This window comes from Lagenorhynchus albirostris, chromosome 2 (assembly GCF_949774975.1).
Source record: "Lagenorhynchus albirostris chromosome 2, mLagAlb1.1, whole genome shotgun sequence".
Lineage (NCBI taxonomy): Eukaryota > Metazoa > Chordata > Mammalia > Artiodactyla > Delphinidae > Lagenorhynchus > Lagenorhynchus albirostris.
Window position 1 is genome coordinate 71,039,981 of NC_083096.1, and position 17,653 is coordinate 71,057,633.

At 40.6% G+C, this 17,653-nt stretch overlaps 1 protein-coding gene across 1 annotated transcript; it reads left to right on the forward strand.

The window, feature by feature from the left end:
• Positions 1–605: 605 nt before the first annotated feature.
• On the forward strand, positions 606–8,418 carry CRP (C-reactive protein). The gene is given in 4 exon segments (XM_060142265.1): positions 606–669; positions 7,430–7,857; positions 7,860–8,001; positions 8,381–8,418. Coding segments are annotated over 4 exon segments (672 nt in total).
• The last annotated feature ends 9,235 nt before the right edge of the window (positions 8,419–17,653 follow it).

A 17,653-nucleotide genomic window follows, 5' to 3' on the forward strand; every position in this document is an offset into this window, starting at 1 on the left:
AAAAAATAGTGTATAAACAAATTTACGCTATTTTTTCCCATATTATACTATTATAAGCATTTTTACATGTTGTAGCATAAAATTCACAACCAACCAATAGTTTAAAGGACTATCCATTCTATTTAGTGGAGGTAGATGTATCCAGTTTCCTTAAACATGCCCCAGTTTTCTAATTTTTCACTATCCTAAGTGGTGTTATGGTTGTCCTTGTGAGTAAAATGTCTCCCCCACCCCCAAACTTTTAACAGCATTTCTCCAGAATGGATTCACAGGGTGTGACTGTTTCAATTCACAAAGCACTGCCACACAGAGCTGTTGGAGCACCAGTAAGCACCATGGAGTCTCTAATAAATGACCCATATTGATCTCTTGTTTTGTCTTGGTTTGTTTGCTCTTAGAGCTTTGATTTACGGCTCCAAGGAGCGATTTTGGAAAATCATTTAACCATCAGCTGAGACAATCTGACTATTGCACTTATAAGGTGAAAGTGGAAAAGACCTGAGTCAGAGGGATTTCAGGCGTCCAAGCCCCGGATAGCCCAGCCGCTGCTACTCTTTCCAGGAGAATATCCTAGATTCTGGGCACAGTGTCTGCAGGGAGGGAACATGGAGAAGCTGTCACTGTGTTTCCTGGTCATCATTAGCCTCCCTAGTGCTTTTTCCCAGACAGGTAGGCACTGCTTCAGGTGGGCGCTGGGCTCTTGTATCAGGGCTACCTATGCAAAGCCAAGTTAGGGAAAATAGTCAGAGTGGGGGAGGGGTTGTGTTCTGGGAAAGAGGGCAGTCTGTGGTTTCTAAATCCAATCTCTCTATACATAGTGAGAGAACACATGTTTGTGGCCTAACAAGGTTAGAAAAGAGACAACAGGCCCCAAATGGAGTCACTTGTGTTAAACCCCATGTCAGCAAACCAAGACCTAATACCTAACCTAATTGCAGCTTCAGTCTCTCCCCAAAATGTGACCTTTCACCGGTCAATATGAAATTACTTGGTTAAGACTAGAGGTAAGCCACCTGATAAGACTCTTTCCTTCCCCCATAGAAAGGTGACCTTGCCTGAAATAATCTACTCTTCATTAGAAACTTCCTCTTCCTACCCCTTTCATTTGGTACAGCTCTTTGAAATTCCTTTCTGTCTGCTAGATGGCTGGCTGCCTGCTTCATGAATCATTGAATTAAAGCCAATTAGATCTTTAAATGTACTCAGTTGAATCTGACTTAATTTAGCAGATTTGGTGTCAGCGATGGAATCCACAGAGCCCTTCCAAGATCTTCTAAAACAAGAAACACGGGCATTGTACCCTCAGACCTTTTGGAGTTCTGTCCTTTTCAGAGGGGCCCTGGGTAAGTTGCTCTATGTTCTGAGCTCTGCTCTCTTTGCATCAAGCTCCTGATCTAATTGGCTTGCCAGTCAGTTCCCTATTTGATTGGAAACCTCAGCCCTTGGTTCTGTCCCCAGATTCCATGTTGGGAATGACCGATGGCTCAGTCTGGAGTTCTCTGTTGTGTGGAACCCCAGTCTGCAGTCCCTATTCTTGAGGGTCTGCTGATTCAGTCCTTTCCCCAACCCCCAAATTCCATATTGGGAACTGCTGGCTGTTACCAGCTGAAAAACTGGACTGGGTTTCAGATCATACTGGGTCCAACTTAAGCTAGACTGGGTCTAGTAAATAAAGGTTATTGCTAATGGGATTCATAGAAGTAAAAAAAAAAAAAAACCCACAAAATTGGTGAGCATGGCTAAGGCACTTAAAAGCTGTTAGAGCGCTCACCACATAACTAAACTCCCGTGTTAGGATAAGTTGGTCATGGGACAGTTTATATTGACACTAGATTACCTGCCAACCTCAAGAAAATTTCCATGCTAGAAGGTACACTGTAAAACACCACACAATCCCCAACCCAGTGGCACATCCCTCTTAGATATTAGTTTGCCTCTGAGAGACCCAAAGTCTTAACTAAAAAAAAAAAAAAAAAAAAAGTGAATCCTTGAATTCAAAAGAGTTGAGCCTTCCAGCACACCTGCTTACTTTATGTCTATGAACTATACTGCTAAAAGATATAAATACCTACAAAAATGGCTAAACCTTACTAAAAACAATCTAGAATTACAGTGGCCATTATGGGGAATGTTCCAATTAGTTATGATTATTTAAGAAGTGCACCTGAAAGTAAGGGTTCCCAAATCAAACAAATAGAATTAGATACCAGTTTTAATCAGCATGCAGAAGTCTCCAGAAGGCTTCAAAATTCCAAACTAGCTTCATTGAAAAGTGCATTGCAAAAGGCTAATGAAAAAGATACAAGAAGTACCTAATACAAAAGTCTAAGATTGATGTGATTCCTACTATTCCTCTTTAGCTCCTTTAATTGAGTCTCAGAGTCTACTGATCCTCTGTCTGAATTGTCTTTACATTACTGTAAACCAAAGTGGCCTTACAGACCCCATGTCTACCTTCAGTGGAGGGCCCCATATGGGCGCCTCCCAGAGTTGATGAGACTCTGAGGGATTTTTCTGGTAAACTGCTATGTTATTCCCTTAAACATCCAAAGGGAAACTAAATTAAAATTAATTAAAAACTTTGCCAAATTCTGATAGATACTGGAGCTTGCAGAGGGGATCTTGGGAAAACTGGCAGAAGCCAGCAAAAGGTAAAAATTCTTATCAGAGCCAGCTCTCCTGGATCTCTGTGGAGAGGGGAATAAAATATCTTTTGTAACCTCTTTGGGGGACACATCCAAGAGGTGTTCAATACTGCCAGAAATAAAACTATGTACCTGGGAGGGAAGGAGAGCAAACTGAAGATAATATGGCTAGATGGGAGGATTAACCCCTTGGTATTTTTTTAGGCTGCAACCCAATTCTTTGAGGAATTAAGAGCAATTGCCCTTATCTTCTCTAGAAACAGTTCAAAGCCCACCTGTTCTTTTTACCAATCCTGAAACTTCCCATATTTATCTCAAATAAATACTGTAAAAATTCTGGCCTTAAGAAGCAAAGTTCTTCTCAGAGGAACTTGCATCCCTTCCCTGTACCTTTGAGGTGTAAATGTCCTACCTGGTCTTCTCCAGGAATTATTTTCTAGGCCAATCTCTTTAAACTACAAACTCCAGGGAGGTAATTCTTATTAGGGGGAAAACAAAAGAGGAAGAGGTCATTTAAAACTTAGGTGAATGAAAAATCTTTTAAGTGTCTTCTCAAATAACATTATATTATATATTATAATATAATATATTATATAATATATATTATAATATATAATAATCTTTTAAGTGTCTTCTCAAATAACATTATATTATATATTATTATTATTATAATAATAACAAATATTATTAAAAAGTTTTAGCCATCTGAGCAGGTAACCTTAACTTATTCTATCTACCATAACAACTTAAATCCAGCTTTTTTATAACTAGTGAGCTGTGTATTATTGTACCTGAATAGTGGCAGTAATATTAAAATGAAAGCTATAAAGTCTCTGTTTGCCTCTGTGGCTTATGTGTGTCTCTCTATATATTTGTGTTGTAGATGTATGGTATTTTTCTACCTATGGATAATATTGCCAAAAATTAATCTGTAAAAGAGCACTATTTAATTGGCTTAAAGAAAATTAGGCACTTAAATAAAGTGTTTCTAAAATTTTCAGTAATATAATAGAAACTGACCCAAATGCTTTTCAAGTTCACACAATCTGGGAAAATATTGAATATTAATGATAATTTGAGCTTGTTGGTTTAATTAAAATGTCTACAGAGTTATATCTTTAGAGTTACCAACATTAAAAATAATGCAAACATACAACTTTTATTCTACCTGGGTTTACTAGTCAAATAAGTTCATGTCATTTCTGTTTCAAAATTTGTCAGCAAGAGAAATAACTTGGTATGATGAAATTTTCATGAGTAAACAAACTGTTGAGAACAAGTGAATTAAATAGATGTATGTAAGTGGGAAAAAAGTTTTTAGGTGAACTTTTAAAATAGTTTTCCCACAAAAAATTTTTTAAAAATAAAAAAATTTAAAAATACAAAAAAAAATTTAAGAAAAATAAAATCATTTCCCCAAATCTTTTTGGTAAACTAACACCTTAAAGTTTTGCTAGGTTAAACTAAATTATGGACAGTCATTAAATATTTAGATCATTTCCAAATAAGATAAAATACTGAAACATTAATTACTGAACATAGGTTTATCCACTTTTGGCTTCCTTTTACAGAGGAGCTAAATATGTTTGGTTCTATTAAACATGTTTTGTGCCACACTGAGAAATTTACTATGAAAAAGCAGATATTTCTAAAAACAATAAAAAGTATTTATACATTTGCCAAGCCACAAAATGCTAAAGTAAAAGACAGTTCACAACTATTTACTTCTTTATTTCACTAAATCTTAAATTTTCTAAGGGTTAAAAACAGAAAGAATGAGATGAATATCTCCATATGTAAAGAAAATAAGATGTGTGTTTTCAGTAAAAGAAGGTATGAGGAATGAAAAAGCATTTTGTTGATGAAAATAAAGTAATTTTGTCCTAAAGAGAGACTGCTTATTTCAGAATGGGAAAGGGAAAAAACACAGGACAAAATATGAATGTAAAGAAGAAAGTTGTAGAAGGCTTGTGGAAAAGGAATCTTTGGTAAGGGGTTTTATGCATGGTCAAGACTGGCTAAAATGGAAATGAATTTAATTGAGTGAATAAATTTTAATATTAAAAGGAAGCAGGTATAAAATTAGAATCTGCTTTTCTCTCTGTGAAAACAATAAAGTTTTATTGAACTATTGGTGTGCTCTTGATAAGAGATTGTAAAAGTTTTGTAAAAGTTTTTTTTTCTTACCTCAAGTAATTTGCCTAGAAAGCAAAGATTTTGTGTCTTGTCAAAATAACTTCCTGTGCTTTTTTTTGCAGAGCACAGGTTCCAGACGCGCAGGCTCCGCTGCCTAGCCGCTCCGCCACATGTGGGATATTCCCAGACCGGGGCACGAACCCATGTCCGCTGCATCGGCAGGCGGACTCTCAACCACTGCACCACCAGGGAAGCCCTCCTGTGCTGTCCTTATCGTGTCTTTTGATTAGTTAAGAAAGCTGAGTCTTCTCTATTAAAAGAGCTACATTTTCCTTTACAACTATTTAACCTTCTGTATTTGCCTTTGAAGTCTTTAATTGTCATTATGGTTAAATGTATAACCAAGTATTGTTTTGCAATGACCTATGATCCTATTTGACCAAGGGCTTTACAATCTTTTAATATTTTTGACAAACTTCCTGCAAATCAAATTCTAAATGAAGTCATTTTGACCTCAAAGTAACTTTGAGATATTCCAGAGGACCCCTGGAAAATCTCAAAACACTTGTTCTCTCTCCTTATAAAAAGGAGATGTTAAACAAATTAGGCTTATTTGATATATTAAATTATATTGGAAGCATTGTCAAAGAAGAAGTAATACTAAGCCTTCTTTATGTTGTATTTGCATATGCTATAAAATTTTGAGAATTCCTAGAAATCTGACATATCCTGGTGTAATGATTATCAGTCATAATTCCAGTCTTATCTTAAAACATTGTATGTCACAGAAATAACCAAATTTCCTTGTCAGTTCCATTATAATGAGCTCTCAACAGATCTTTTTTTTTTTTTTTTTTTGCGGTACGCGTGTCTCTCACTGTTGTGGCCTCTCCTGTTGCGGAGCACAGGCTCCGGACGCGCAGGCCCAGCGGCCATGGCTCACGAGCCCAGCCACTCCGCGGCATGTGGGATCTTCCCGGACCGGGGCATGAACCTGTGTCCCCTGCATCGGCAGGCTGACTCTCAACCACTGCGCCACCAAGGAAGTCCCCAGACAGTTATTTTTTTTACTCAGATGCTTTTGCAAAAGTGTTTCTGCAAATGTGCTTCATCTTCAAAAAGATTACTGGAAAGGACTTTGACAAGTGTAGGTTTCTTGTAGCTTTAACATCATAAAACTAAATTGAGTAAAAATTTACAGAGCTAATGGAAAAACTGGATTCAAGCAAACAAATATTAATTACACGGGACTGAAGGAATTAAGGAAGATGATTATAATTGTTTTGTTTGAAATATTGCAGTTTTCTTAATATTTTTTTCTCCAGATTTCAGGAAACATTTTTTTCTTAAGCTATCTATGATTTAAAGCAATTTGGCAAAGTATACCTTTGTAAACAAAGATGAAACATTTACTTTTTCTCTCTACCTGATTTCTCCCAAATTTGAAAATTCTTAAATATTCTTTTCATGGCATCATAGTTAGTCATTTACATAAATTCAAGAAGAATCTGTTCTCCTTGTAACAGTATACAGTTGGAAACACTGGTTATACTACGGAGGCTTTGACAGAAATGTCATATTTGAGGGAGATGTGCATAGACTCGGATATGACCAGACACTTTTAAGGAACTGAGGTTGACTTTCTGGAGTCAGTAAAGCCCCTTGGAAAAATTAGCTTGGTACTTTACTTACAAGGTTCCAATGGAGCAGTCTTCCAAAGAGCTTATGTGGTCAATCACTATTCTTGCTGCATTTATGTAAATAATCAGGGCAAGTTTAATGCAAATAAATTAGTTTCACTGTGGTTATCTTTGATTTTTAAAAATGGGGTGATTTTAGAGAGAAAAGTTGTGTGTGCACCTTTGTAGATATTAAATTCTAATCCTGTTGATTGTCCTTGAGGTTTTGTTATATATCTGCAAATTGGACTGGATGCTGAATTCTTCTATTTTCCTTAAGAATTTGGCTATGAATCTGCAAATGAATGTTTCAATTTTCTCCCATCCTGATTTGGAATCACGAAGAACAAAGACTGCCCTTGAATCTCTTTGGAAGGGACTCATGGCCCTCCTCACTACCCAAATGGCAGCCAAAAGCCAGGGACTTGAACCTTAGGTACACACCTCACAGTCAAAGAAGACTCATTTGGCTTCTGGTCCTGCACACCAGCTGGAGATATCTCAGGTTGATGAAAAGGGGGGAATCGTTTACAAAAAGAGACAACTGACCTGAAATGGAGTCAGTTGTGTCAAGTCCCATGTTAGCGAGCCAAGATGCAATACCTAACCTAATTGCAGTTTCACCTCTCCCAGGAATGTGGCTTTTAAGCTGTCAGGGTGAAATTACCTGGCCTCTCTAATGAGGTAATCCACCCAATAAGACCCCTTTCTTTCCCTATAGGAAGGTGACCTTGCCTGAAATAATCCACTCTTTTCTAGGAACTTCCTCTTCCCACCCTCTTCTGTCTATAAAAGGCTTTCATTTTGTACAGCTCTTCAAAGTTCCTTTCTATCTGCTAGACGGGATGCTGCCCACTTCATGAGTCATTGAATAACGACAATTAGATCTTTAAATTTACTCAGTTGAGTTTTGTTTTTTAAAAAAACTCTGCTGCTGACATTTCCCCTCTCTGTTTTTTTACGCTACAGATATGCACACAAAGGTCTTTGTGTTCCCCAAAGAGTCGGATAATTCCGTTGTGACGCTGACTGCACAGCTAACGAAGCCACTTAAGGCCTTGACCGCGTGCCTGCATGTCTATACCGATCTGACCCACAACGATAGCCTCTTCTCTTATGCCACAAAGCAACAATATAATGAGATCCTCCTCTTCAAGGGAAAGACTGCTGCATACAGTGTATCCGTGGGTGGAGCTGATGTCTTTTTCAAGCCTCCTGAGAGTTATCCTGCACCAATGCACTTCTGTGTGACCTGGGAGTCTACCTCAGGGATTACAGAGCTCTGGGTGGATGGGAAGCCCATGGTGAGGAGGAGTATGAAGAGGGGATACTCTTTGGAGACAGAGGCAAGCTTCGTCCTGGGGCAGGAGCAGGACGCATTTGCTGGGGGCTTTGATAAAAAAAGCAGTCTTTGGTGGGAGACACTGGAGATGTGAACATGTGGGACTATGTGTTATCACCAGAAGAGATTAGCACTGTCTATGCTGGTGGGACCTTCAGTCCTAATGTCCTGGACTGGCGGGTGCTGAAGGATAAAACACATGGTGAGGGACTTCCCTGGTAGCACAGTGGTTAAGTATCCACCTGCCAGTGCAGGGGACATGGGTTTGAGCCCTGGTCCGGGAAGATCCCACGTGCTGCGGAGCAACTCAGCCGTGAGCCACAACTACTGAGCCCACGTGCCACAACTACTGAGCCCGTGTGCCACAACTACTGAAGCCCACGTGCCTAGAGCCCGTGCTCCTCAACAAGAGAAGCCACCACAATGAGAAGCCCCCGCACCACAACGAAGAGTAGCCCTCGCTTGCCACTAGAGAAAGCCCACGCGCAGCAACAAACACCCAATGCAGCCAAAAGCAAACCAACAAATAAATAAATAAATTTATTAAAAAAATAAATATATTAAAAAAAATAAAACACATGGTGAGGTGTTCGTCAAACGACAGCTATGGCCCTGAGGCCCTTTTGTGAATCCCGAAGTTGCCTTTTGGGGATTACACCTTACATTTCCCTTGTCTCTGGCTCTGATGTTTTACTGCCCTACACACGGGGCTCTTGTGCCCTGGGAGGAGTGTATTTCCCTCTCCTTTCACCACTCTTTTTCCATGGGACAGTGCCAAGCAGAGGGTCTTATACATTTCTCCACATTAGAATTACCAGGTCACATCCCAAGCCAATTAAATCTGATTTTGGGGGCGTGGGACCCAAGCATCAATGTTTTTTAAAGCTCTCCAAGTAATTCCAGTGTTCAGCTGAGGTTGAGAGCCATTGCATTTTAATGAGTGTTTAAGAAAAACTGAGCCGACTTTTTTTCACCTAAAAGGCTGCATGTGTCTAACTGTAGTCCTGCCAATATTTTCATTTCCCTTTATAGGAACACCCACCCCATATATTGTGTTTTATTGAATTATCTAAAGAATACAGGAATAGGGCTTCCCTGGTGGCACAGTGGTTAAGAATGCGCCTGCCAATGCAGGGGACATGAGTTCAAGCCCTGGTCCAGGAAGATCTCACATGCCGCGGAGCAACTAAGCCCATGCGCCACAACTACTGAGCCTGTGTTCTAGAGCCTGTGAGCCACAACTACTGAGCCCACGTGCCACAACTACTGAAGTCTGCGCGCCTAGAGCCCGTGCTCCACAACAAGAGAAGCCACCGCAATGAGAAGCCCACTCACTGCAAAGAAGAGTAGCCCCCGCTCATTGCAACTAGAGAAAGCCCACGCACAGCAACCTACCCAATGCAACCAAAAATAATTAATGAATTAATTAATTAATAATAAGAAAAAGAATATAGGGATAGAATTTTTCCAGCATTCTTCCCCCACCATCAGGATGAGGTCATTACATATTAGAATTATCTTTAATTCTTTAATCCTTTCAATTTGAATATTCAAAAATTGAAAAAAGAAATGTTTTGTTGTTGTTTCTGTTTAACTTGTTCTATTTTTTTCTTCAGGATCACCAGTTTTCATTGTGTGAAATTTCCATTATTTTTTCTTCTCATTTATCATCATCCAGATCACTTTTATCGGTGTCCTTTATCCTTATATATATATATATTTTAACATCTTTATTGGGGTATAATTGCTTTACAATGGTGTGTTAGTTTCTGCTTTATAACAAAGTGAATCAGTTATACATATACATATGTTCCCATATGTCTTCCCTCTTGTGTCTCCCTCTCTCCCACCCTCCCTATCCCACCCCTCCAGGCTGTCACAAAGCACTGAGCCAATATCCCTGTGCCATGCTATCCTTATATTTTGAGCTTTTATTTTTTCAAACCTATCCTTCATATTAGTGTTAGGGAGGAAGAATTTTTCCTCTACCCTTTTAAGTTCTTTTGGCTGATCTAAGAATTAAATTGGCATGAGACAGATTAACAGGAGAAAATCAAACAAAATTTAATAACATGTATACATGGGAGGAACTCAGAAAAATTGAGTAACTTGCCAAAATGACCAAAATCCTCACTTTATCATCTTCAGCTAAAGACAAAAGAGGATGCTGGGGGTAGTGGTTTGGGACTTCAGAAGGGAGGAAGACAATTCACACGGAGATGGAAAAGCAAACGTTTGATAAAGAAATGTTTGCTGGACCACCAGAGACAATGGGACACAGAGTGGACTCTCACCTCTAGGACCTGCAGAGTTTCCCCTACATCCCCTAGCCCATATTCTTTGCAAGTATCTCCGGTGATAGCTATATTCTGGAAACAGTCCTTGTATCTAAATACTTTTAGGCAGTTAGGGGGAAGGTCAAAGTTTCTTCCTGAGTCTTTTGGGCCTTGATTGTTTCAGCCTGAAATAATCCACATGCCAAAGAAACATTTTGGGGTGGCAGATTTTGCTCCCCTACAAGTGATTTGTTTTTCTCTTTAGCGTATTGGGATCCTTACTATTTCTAATGTCATTTAAAATTCTACAATGCTTTGAGTTGTCTTAAATTCTTTCTTGGATTTAGTGTGTTTTTCTTCTTCGACTTGCATCTTTCATCAAGTCTCTGTTTTTCTTCAATTTACTTGAGAGTTTAATGCAGTTGCTGCCTAAAATTTTCTAAATTTCCTGTGATTAATCTTTTATGAAGTAAATCTTTTACATGCTTTAAATAATTTTCTTTTATATTTTAGTAATTTTCAGTCCTCCTATTTGTTCTAATATAGTGTGAGAAGTGAGTTCTCTGAGTCCCCTTCCTGCTTACCTGGACACAATTAGATTCCCTAATAATTTAAACTAGCTAGCTGGTGGACTGATGCTTATATTAGTAGTTTCTAGTCATGCATTCCCACCCTGACATCCTGCAACTCCCATTTTAAATGACCCTCACCTCTACCAATTTCTGCCAACTGTCCCGGACTCACATAGGTGCACTTTTTAAGATATTTGTGTCTTCATTTCTCTCTCAGTGGAATGACCTGGAGTGCTGAAGAGGACAACTTTGATAATAGCATCATAATAGGCAAGATGAGGTCTTCGGTTCTTTTGGAGAGGGTCATAACCTAGGGAAAATTTTACATCCCTCTGACTGGCTCCTCCGCTTGGAATGAAGAAAGACTCATCATGCTGGCACCATTTCCCAAGTCTAACATCCATGGGTCCACAGCTCAGGGGTCAAATTTCATATGCACATGATAACCTCTGGGGCTCTGGGATCCTTTGCTCTCCACCATGTGTGGAGATTCTTGTTGCTGCTTGTGAAATAAAATTCATATTTTATGACAAGGCAAGAAAAATTTAAATATAAAAAGTTCTTCTCTTTCTGTTGGCCTTCTCCCTTCCCCTACTCTGCATGGTGTATCTGCATCATGCATTGACCAAACCTCCCCCATCAGCAGGAATATCTGCTCAACCATAAAGAGCACCATTCTCCTAGCATCAACAAGACAACTCCTTAAAAGATAATATTCCTTCCTGATCTTGTAAGGGGTCATGTGACCTACCACAGTGATACTTAGATATGGATTATGTAAACTGTCAATAATAAGATGTCATTTGATGTTCAGCCCTCTGTCTCAAAAAACTTATATAACTGTGCCTTGACTTCTAATGAGTGGAACAGTCCTCAGAGCTTTCTGAGATGCTCTTCCTTGATTATAATCCTCAAATTTGGCTTGAATAAAATTTTCCATTTCTTTCTTAGATTGACTGATTAATTTTCATTGACATGTTCTGTCCTAAAACTTAGATCTGGAGAGGGAAAGTTTCAGGAAGACCTTTCTTACTTTAGATCTAAGCTGGATTCTCTAGTGGATCAAAATTTGCCTCCCCAAAGTTTATATCTTTGGCAGGAGGATTATTTTAGGATGATTATTTTTAAGAAATTGAAGACTAAGAAAGTGTTTCTTTTTACCTCCCCCTTAACTGCCTAAAAGAATTTAGATAAAGGACCTGGTCCAGGAAGAACACTCTCACCAGAGATACCTGCAAAGAATATGAGCTAGGTGTGGTAGGGGGAACTTGGCAGGGCCTGGAGACCAAAGCCCTCTCTGTCTCCCCTTGTCTCTGTATGGCATAGCAAACATTTGTTTACCAAACATTTGTTTTTCCATCTCTATGTGAATTGCCTTTCTCCCCTTTGAAGGCTCAAACCCCTACCCCATTCTCCTTCTTTCAGTGGCATATAAGTCTCAATTCCCTAACTTATCCTTGTGTCTCATGTTGATCTTGGAGAGGCAGCAGTGAGTGGTGGCATGAAGCAAGATATTAATTCCTTGCCCAGGAATTGAACCTGGGTAGCCTGGGTGAAAACCAGGAATCCTAGCCACCAGACAAGCAAGAGCTAGAGGCTAGAAGCTACTTTTCCCTGGCTCTAGTCCCCAGTGAAAAATGTATTTCTCATGGAGGTATATAAAAATATAAAAACAGGTACAAAGTTTATTATGAGAGACGTAGCACAACAAGAAGTGGGACAGCACACAGAGAAATAATTTGTTTAGCAAGGCAGAGATGCACACCCAGAGAGAAAGAGTGTGGGCATCCTCCCTAATGAGGAGGAGAGCAGAAAAGAGGTGGTTAAATAATTTATAAAGGGAAGTTCTTCCAGGTCTTTGTTTACCTTTGGCCAATTATCTGGTTTCTTTTTCCACACCTGACCTGCCCTAGGACCCTCCCCAACATGCGTGCGCTGCTTTTATGGAAGATGGATTCCAGCCCAGAGCCCTATGGGGTGGCCTTAGCATCACATATTATGGGGTGGTTCCCCCTCTTTTTTGACCCCCCAGGAGCCTTTCTGCACAGGTGCAATTTCCCCCTTGCCCCAAGGAGGGGAAATATGTGACCTCTTGAGCCTTTACTCAAACAAGGATTAGCCCCTCTCTGTGCTTGTCATGACTGTTACCTTAAGGTGCCCACAGGAGAAAAAGTCTGGCTATTTACCTTGTCTCGGTCATTGCTTCCATTTCGGAGAGCAAACAGGAAGCTGGCTGTAAATATCTAAGCTGGAGCCCACATATCTCCTGTCCCAGGAAATTCAAACAGGAGGCTAGTTGTTAAGTGTCCGGCCTGAACCCATATTTTTTTCACCCCAAGAAGTGCAAACAGGAGGCCAGTTTTAAATGCCTAGCCTGGAGCCCATCTATCTCCTGCCTCAATTTTTCTTATGGGACCTCCATTCATATGTAATTAAATTTGGTTTTCTCCTGTTAATCTGTCTCATGTCAATTTAATTATTAGACTAGCCAGAAGAACCTAAAAAGGGTAGAGGGAAATTTTTTCCCTTCCCCACTACCAGGCACAAGGCTGATGTTGTGATCTTTCCTGAGTCCAATGTCTATTGCTCAGTTCCTTTAGAACCCACAGGGTGAGATTGTCCCTTCAGAGGTGAAGAGGTGAGATTGTCCCTTCAGAGCTCTAACCGGAGCATGAAGACAGACGGAAGCTTCTGTATTGAGAGATCTATATTTTGTGGTTCCCCACCTACAAGCAGCAGGAAGGAGGGCTGAGCAGACTTCAGGCATGTTAGTGCAACAACAGAGTAGTGGACAACCTCTCACAGACAGCACAGAGGGTCTGCTATTGTTAGGGACAGGGCTGAAGCTGAATCTGGCCTCTGTACCCCGACACTGAATTAAATCTCAGAGACAGAGTTTTGGGTGAAGTAGAAAAGAATAGCTCTATTGTTTTGCCAGGCAAAGAGGGACACGGTGGGCTTGTGTCCCTCAAGACTGTGTGTCCAACCCAGGAGGAATTGGTAAGGAGTTTTATAGCAATGGTTCAAGGTCAGAGCTGCTGATAAGAATTAGGCTGTGTGCAGGGCTTGCACTCTTTTAATCTGGCCTCAGGTGGTCTTTTGATGAGCTTCTCAAAGTTATCAAATTGTGATATCCTCCGGAATGAAGAATGGTAACATCTTCCATTTGTTGGTGGTTTTAGTTCTGTAAAGAGCTCAAAGATACTGTCATGTGTATCCCTTGAGGTGGAACCAGGACCCTGCCCCAAGGCTGCACTACTGTTTCTTGCCTGCTCCTCCGTTATCTCTGCATCCCCTCCCTTCCCTGATTAGCAACTGTTTGAAACAGTTCTGTGCCCAGGAGCCACACGGGGTCCTGCTCACTTTCAAGCTGGCTCACAGCTGTGGATTTCAAAGACCCAGGCTCTGGATCAGAGACCCAATAGGTTGAAGGTATTCATCATCAAATGAAGACTCTGACTCTGTGAACAGTGTGTTAGCTTGTGGCGGAGAAAAAAAATATGGAAATTATCACAAACTTAAGGAACAAGGGGGCCATTTGAAAGGTCTGTGCCTGGGACGCTTGTGGCTACAGGGAACAGGTTTGCTCTACCGCAGAATGAGGATGACAGTGAAGGGTGAGGAGGCTTCAGAATTTGGCATGTGGTCAGAAATGTTGGATTTTTAGGAGAGTATCAGAAACTCAGAGAGAATGAAATCAACTTAAAGGGCAGGCTTTATTCTACAGTCAAAACAACAGGAAGTGGGAAAGGATCACAGATACTGTGATCTGGTCCGTGTTGGTCCTACAGGGAATAAAAGGAACGGGATCAGTGTGGGCAGTTGGCTGCAGCTTTCACAGCTCAGCAGTGGGATGGCTTCAAAAGAACAGAGAGAAAGGAAGTGGGATGTTAGAGGAAGAAGCATCAGATCAAAGTTCTGAGAAAAAGAAGGTAGAAAGAAAGGTTTTTGTACCATTGAATAGCTCAAGTCACTTGGGGCCTGGACACTCTAAATCTGAAGGAAGGTGGTGGCTGGGGCGGAGCTGGGCTGGAGGACAAGGGGGTCACCACTGAACTTCTGTGAGAGCAAGGCTTTGCAAGCACTAACTACACAGCACAAATTCAGAGTCCTCCAACCTCTTGCTGGGAGGTCAGGCTCAAAGAGGAAGCATTGCCACATAGGCGGAAGCTGCAAGAATGATCTCTTCAAATGTATATAAGACCAAGTCCCCTTCTGAGGAAAAACCTGCAAAGGTTTCCCATTGCACTTAGAATAATTTACAACCCTTTACCTGGTGCTCAGGGCTCTGTGATTTCTGACTTCCTCTCCCCTCAGTCACAGCCTTACACATCTCTCCCTCACTCTGCAATCCCAGGCCTTCGGCCATGTGGTCTGTTCATTTCTTCCACAAATATACATCGAATGCCTGTGATGTGACAGACATGGGCTTGGGATAAGCAGTAAAACCACTGAAATGACCACAACCACACACGCAATAGACAAAATCACGGTCACCTGGGACTTACGTTATAGTGAGTTTAAATATGCTTGATTTGTTTCCACAAAGCTTCTGCATTTGCCCTTTTTCCAGATCCTCACGTGGCTGGTTCCACATCATTTTGTCTCTGATCAGATGTCCTCTCCTTAGAAAGGACCTTCCCCAGTCATTTTTAGCATCTGTTATTGTTTTCTAAGCAGATATCATTATCTGAAAAAAAAGGGGGGGAGTTCTTTTTTATTGTTTCCTCCCCTAGTAGATTGTAAATTCCGTGAGATCTGAGACATTATTCCCTATTGTATTCCCAGGTTCTAGAATGGTATGGCTCATAGTATTTTCTCAATAAATATTTGATGAATTAATTAATTCTGGAGGAGGCAGCAGCAGCGAAGAAATGCTTTGGGTGCTGCTGAGGATGAAGAAATACTTAAAGAGCGAGAAATTGTAAAACTAATTTTGCTCACAGAATGGCCTGTTATAAATGTATGATAGCTTGCTTCTTAGAGGAGGGAGGGAATGGCCACAGAGTATGCATTTGATTCAGCAATATGCTTCTGGGAATAAAACAGGAAAGGAAATGGAAATTTAAAAATTACTAACAATAAATGGAGTAGACAGAGGGATCAAGTAACTTCAGGAGAAATCTACCAATTGCAAACCATCTAATATCTCTAAATTTTTCAGAGACAGAAGTATTCCAAATGCTAGTCTCCATAACAAGAGGCAGGATACATACTAGTGAATTTTTCTCAAGGATATGGAAACTGTTGTAGTACAATGAACTTCTTGATAGGAGGGAGATTTCTCCCAAGTGTGTGTGTGTGTGTGTGTGTGTGTGTGTGTGTGTGTGTGTGTGTGTGTATTTAAGGCTTGTGCTGACGTATTGATGTTTAACTGTCTTTTGAGGCCAGAGGTAGCTGGGCCCCCCCAGGGTAAACAACTGGAGATTCATTCCCTGTGGACTGATACTCCAAGATTAGAACAGAAGGACAAGTGAGAGAGGAGGCTGGGCCCTGTCCAGATAGAAGATAAGAGACCACATATTTCTCATTCTCGAAGTCAAGGAAACCTTCCCGACTAGAAAGCTCTTTGGAGGTCAAAAAAGGGAGAGGGTGCCAACCCCATAGTAGGTGATGTCAAGTACCCATAGGCCTCTTTGGTGGAATCCATCTTGGCTGAGAGATGCATGCACACATGGGAGGATACTGAGGTATACCAAATACAGACTCTGAACCAGGCAAATCAAAATGATTGGCCAATGGAAACCCAGAAGAAATGCCCCATATAAGTGATTTAAACTACCATGGGGGCGTGACTTTCTCTCTCTCTGAGTCCGCCTGTGTGTCTATCCAGAAGTACTGTACTCTTCTTTTTCTCCTAATAAACACTTGACTTGTTTCACTACTTTTTGTCTTTGGGGAATTCTCTTCTGCAAAGCCGAAGAGCCAGGGCCTTGTCTCTGACCACTGGTCTAGCAGCTAGGATTTGGTGCTCTCACTGCCGTGACGCAACCTCAATCTCTGGCCAGGAACCAAAACCCTACTTTAAGCCACTGCAGGCTGAGGGCACCTGAAATCACTTTGGGGAGGGGAACAGAATATGCCACCCCAAAATGTGCCTCTTTGGCAACTTAATTATTTTCATTTAGCTACTTTCAAGAAATAGCAGAGGAGCTCTGAAAACTGAGTAGAAGTTACCCTTTCGTAAGAGACACTTACCTGTATAAGGGAAATCTCCATGTGTAAGGGTGTCTCCTCTGTACCAGGAAGAGAAGGATGACTCTAAATCTCTAGAAACTTCTTATCAATGGAGAAGGGAATGACTTAAATCTGCATCACAGATTTACTCGTTTACTGTGCTTTTCCTGGCAACTTCCCACAACTCTCCCCTGCTCCCAACATCTTTCTTTTGTCCTTAGCTGAAGATGGTATTCAAGGCGGTGGCTTGGACCATTTTGGTGAGTTACTCAATTTTCATGGGTCTCTCCCATGGATCCCTGTTATTTATACTTTTGTTTGATTTTCTCCTGTTAATCTGTCTCATGTCAATTTAATTCTTAGACCAGCCAGAAGAACCTAGAAAGGTAAAGGAAGGTGTCTTCCTCCCTGACAACATGATGCCCTGTCACTCTGGAATACTTCAAAGTAAAATTCATGCAAACGAAGACTTCTTACATAACCACAATGCAACGATCAAAATCAGGAAATACCGATGTATTACTATTATCTAATTTACAGATCCCATTCAAGTTTCACCAATTGTCCCAATCATGTCCTGTATAGGACTGACTGAAGGAAAAACACACAACATGAAAATTGTGAATTAAATTTTATTCAGGGACCTTACTGGGGACTATAGCCTGGGAGACAGCCTCTCACTAGCTCTGAAAAACTGCTCTGAAGAGGTAGGGGAGGAGCCAGCTTAGGTATGATTTATTTATTTTTTTGGCTAGGGAATAGTGCAGTCAAGCATACATCTTGGTAAAAGATTACTGCTCATCACAAAGAACAGACATCTCAAGTT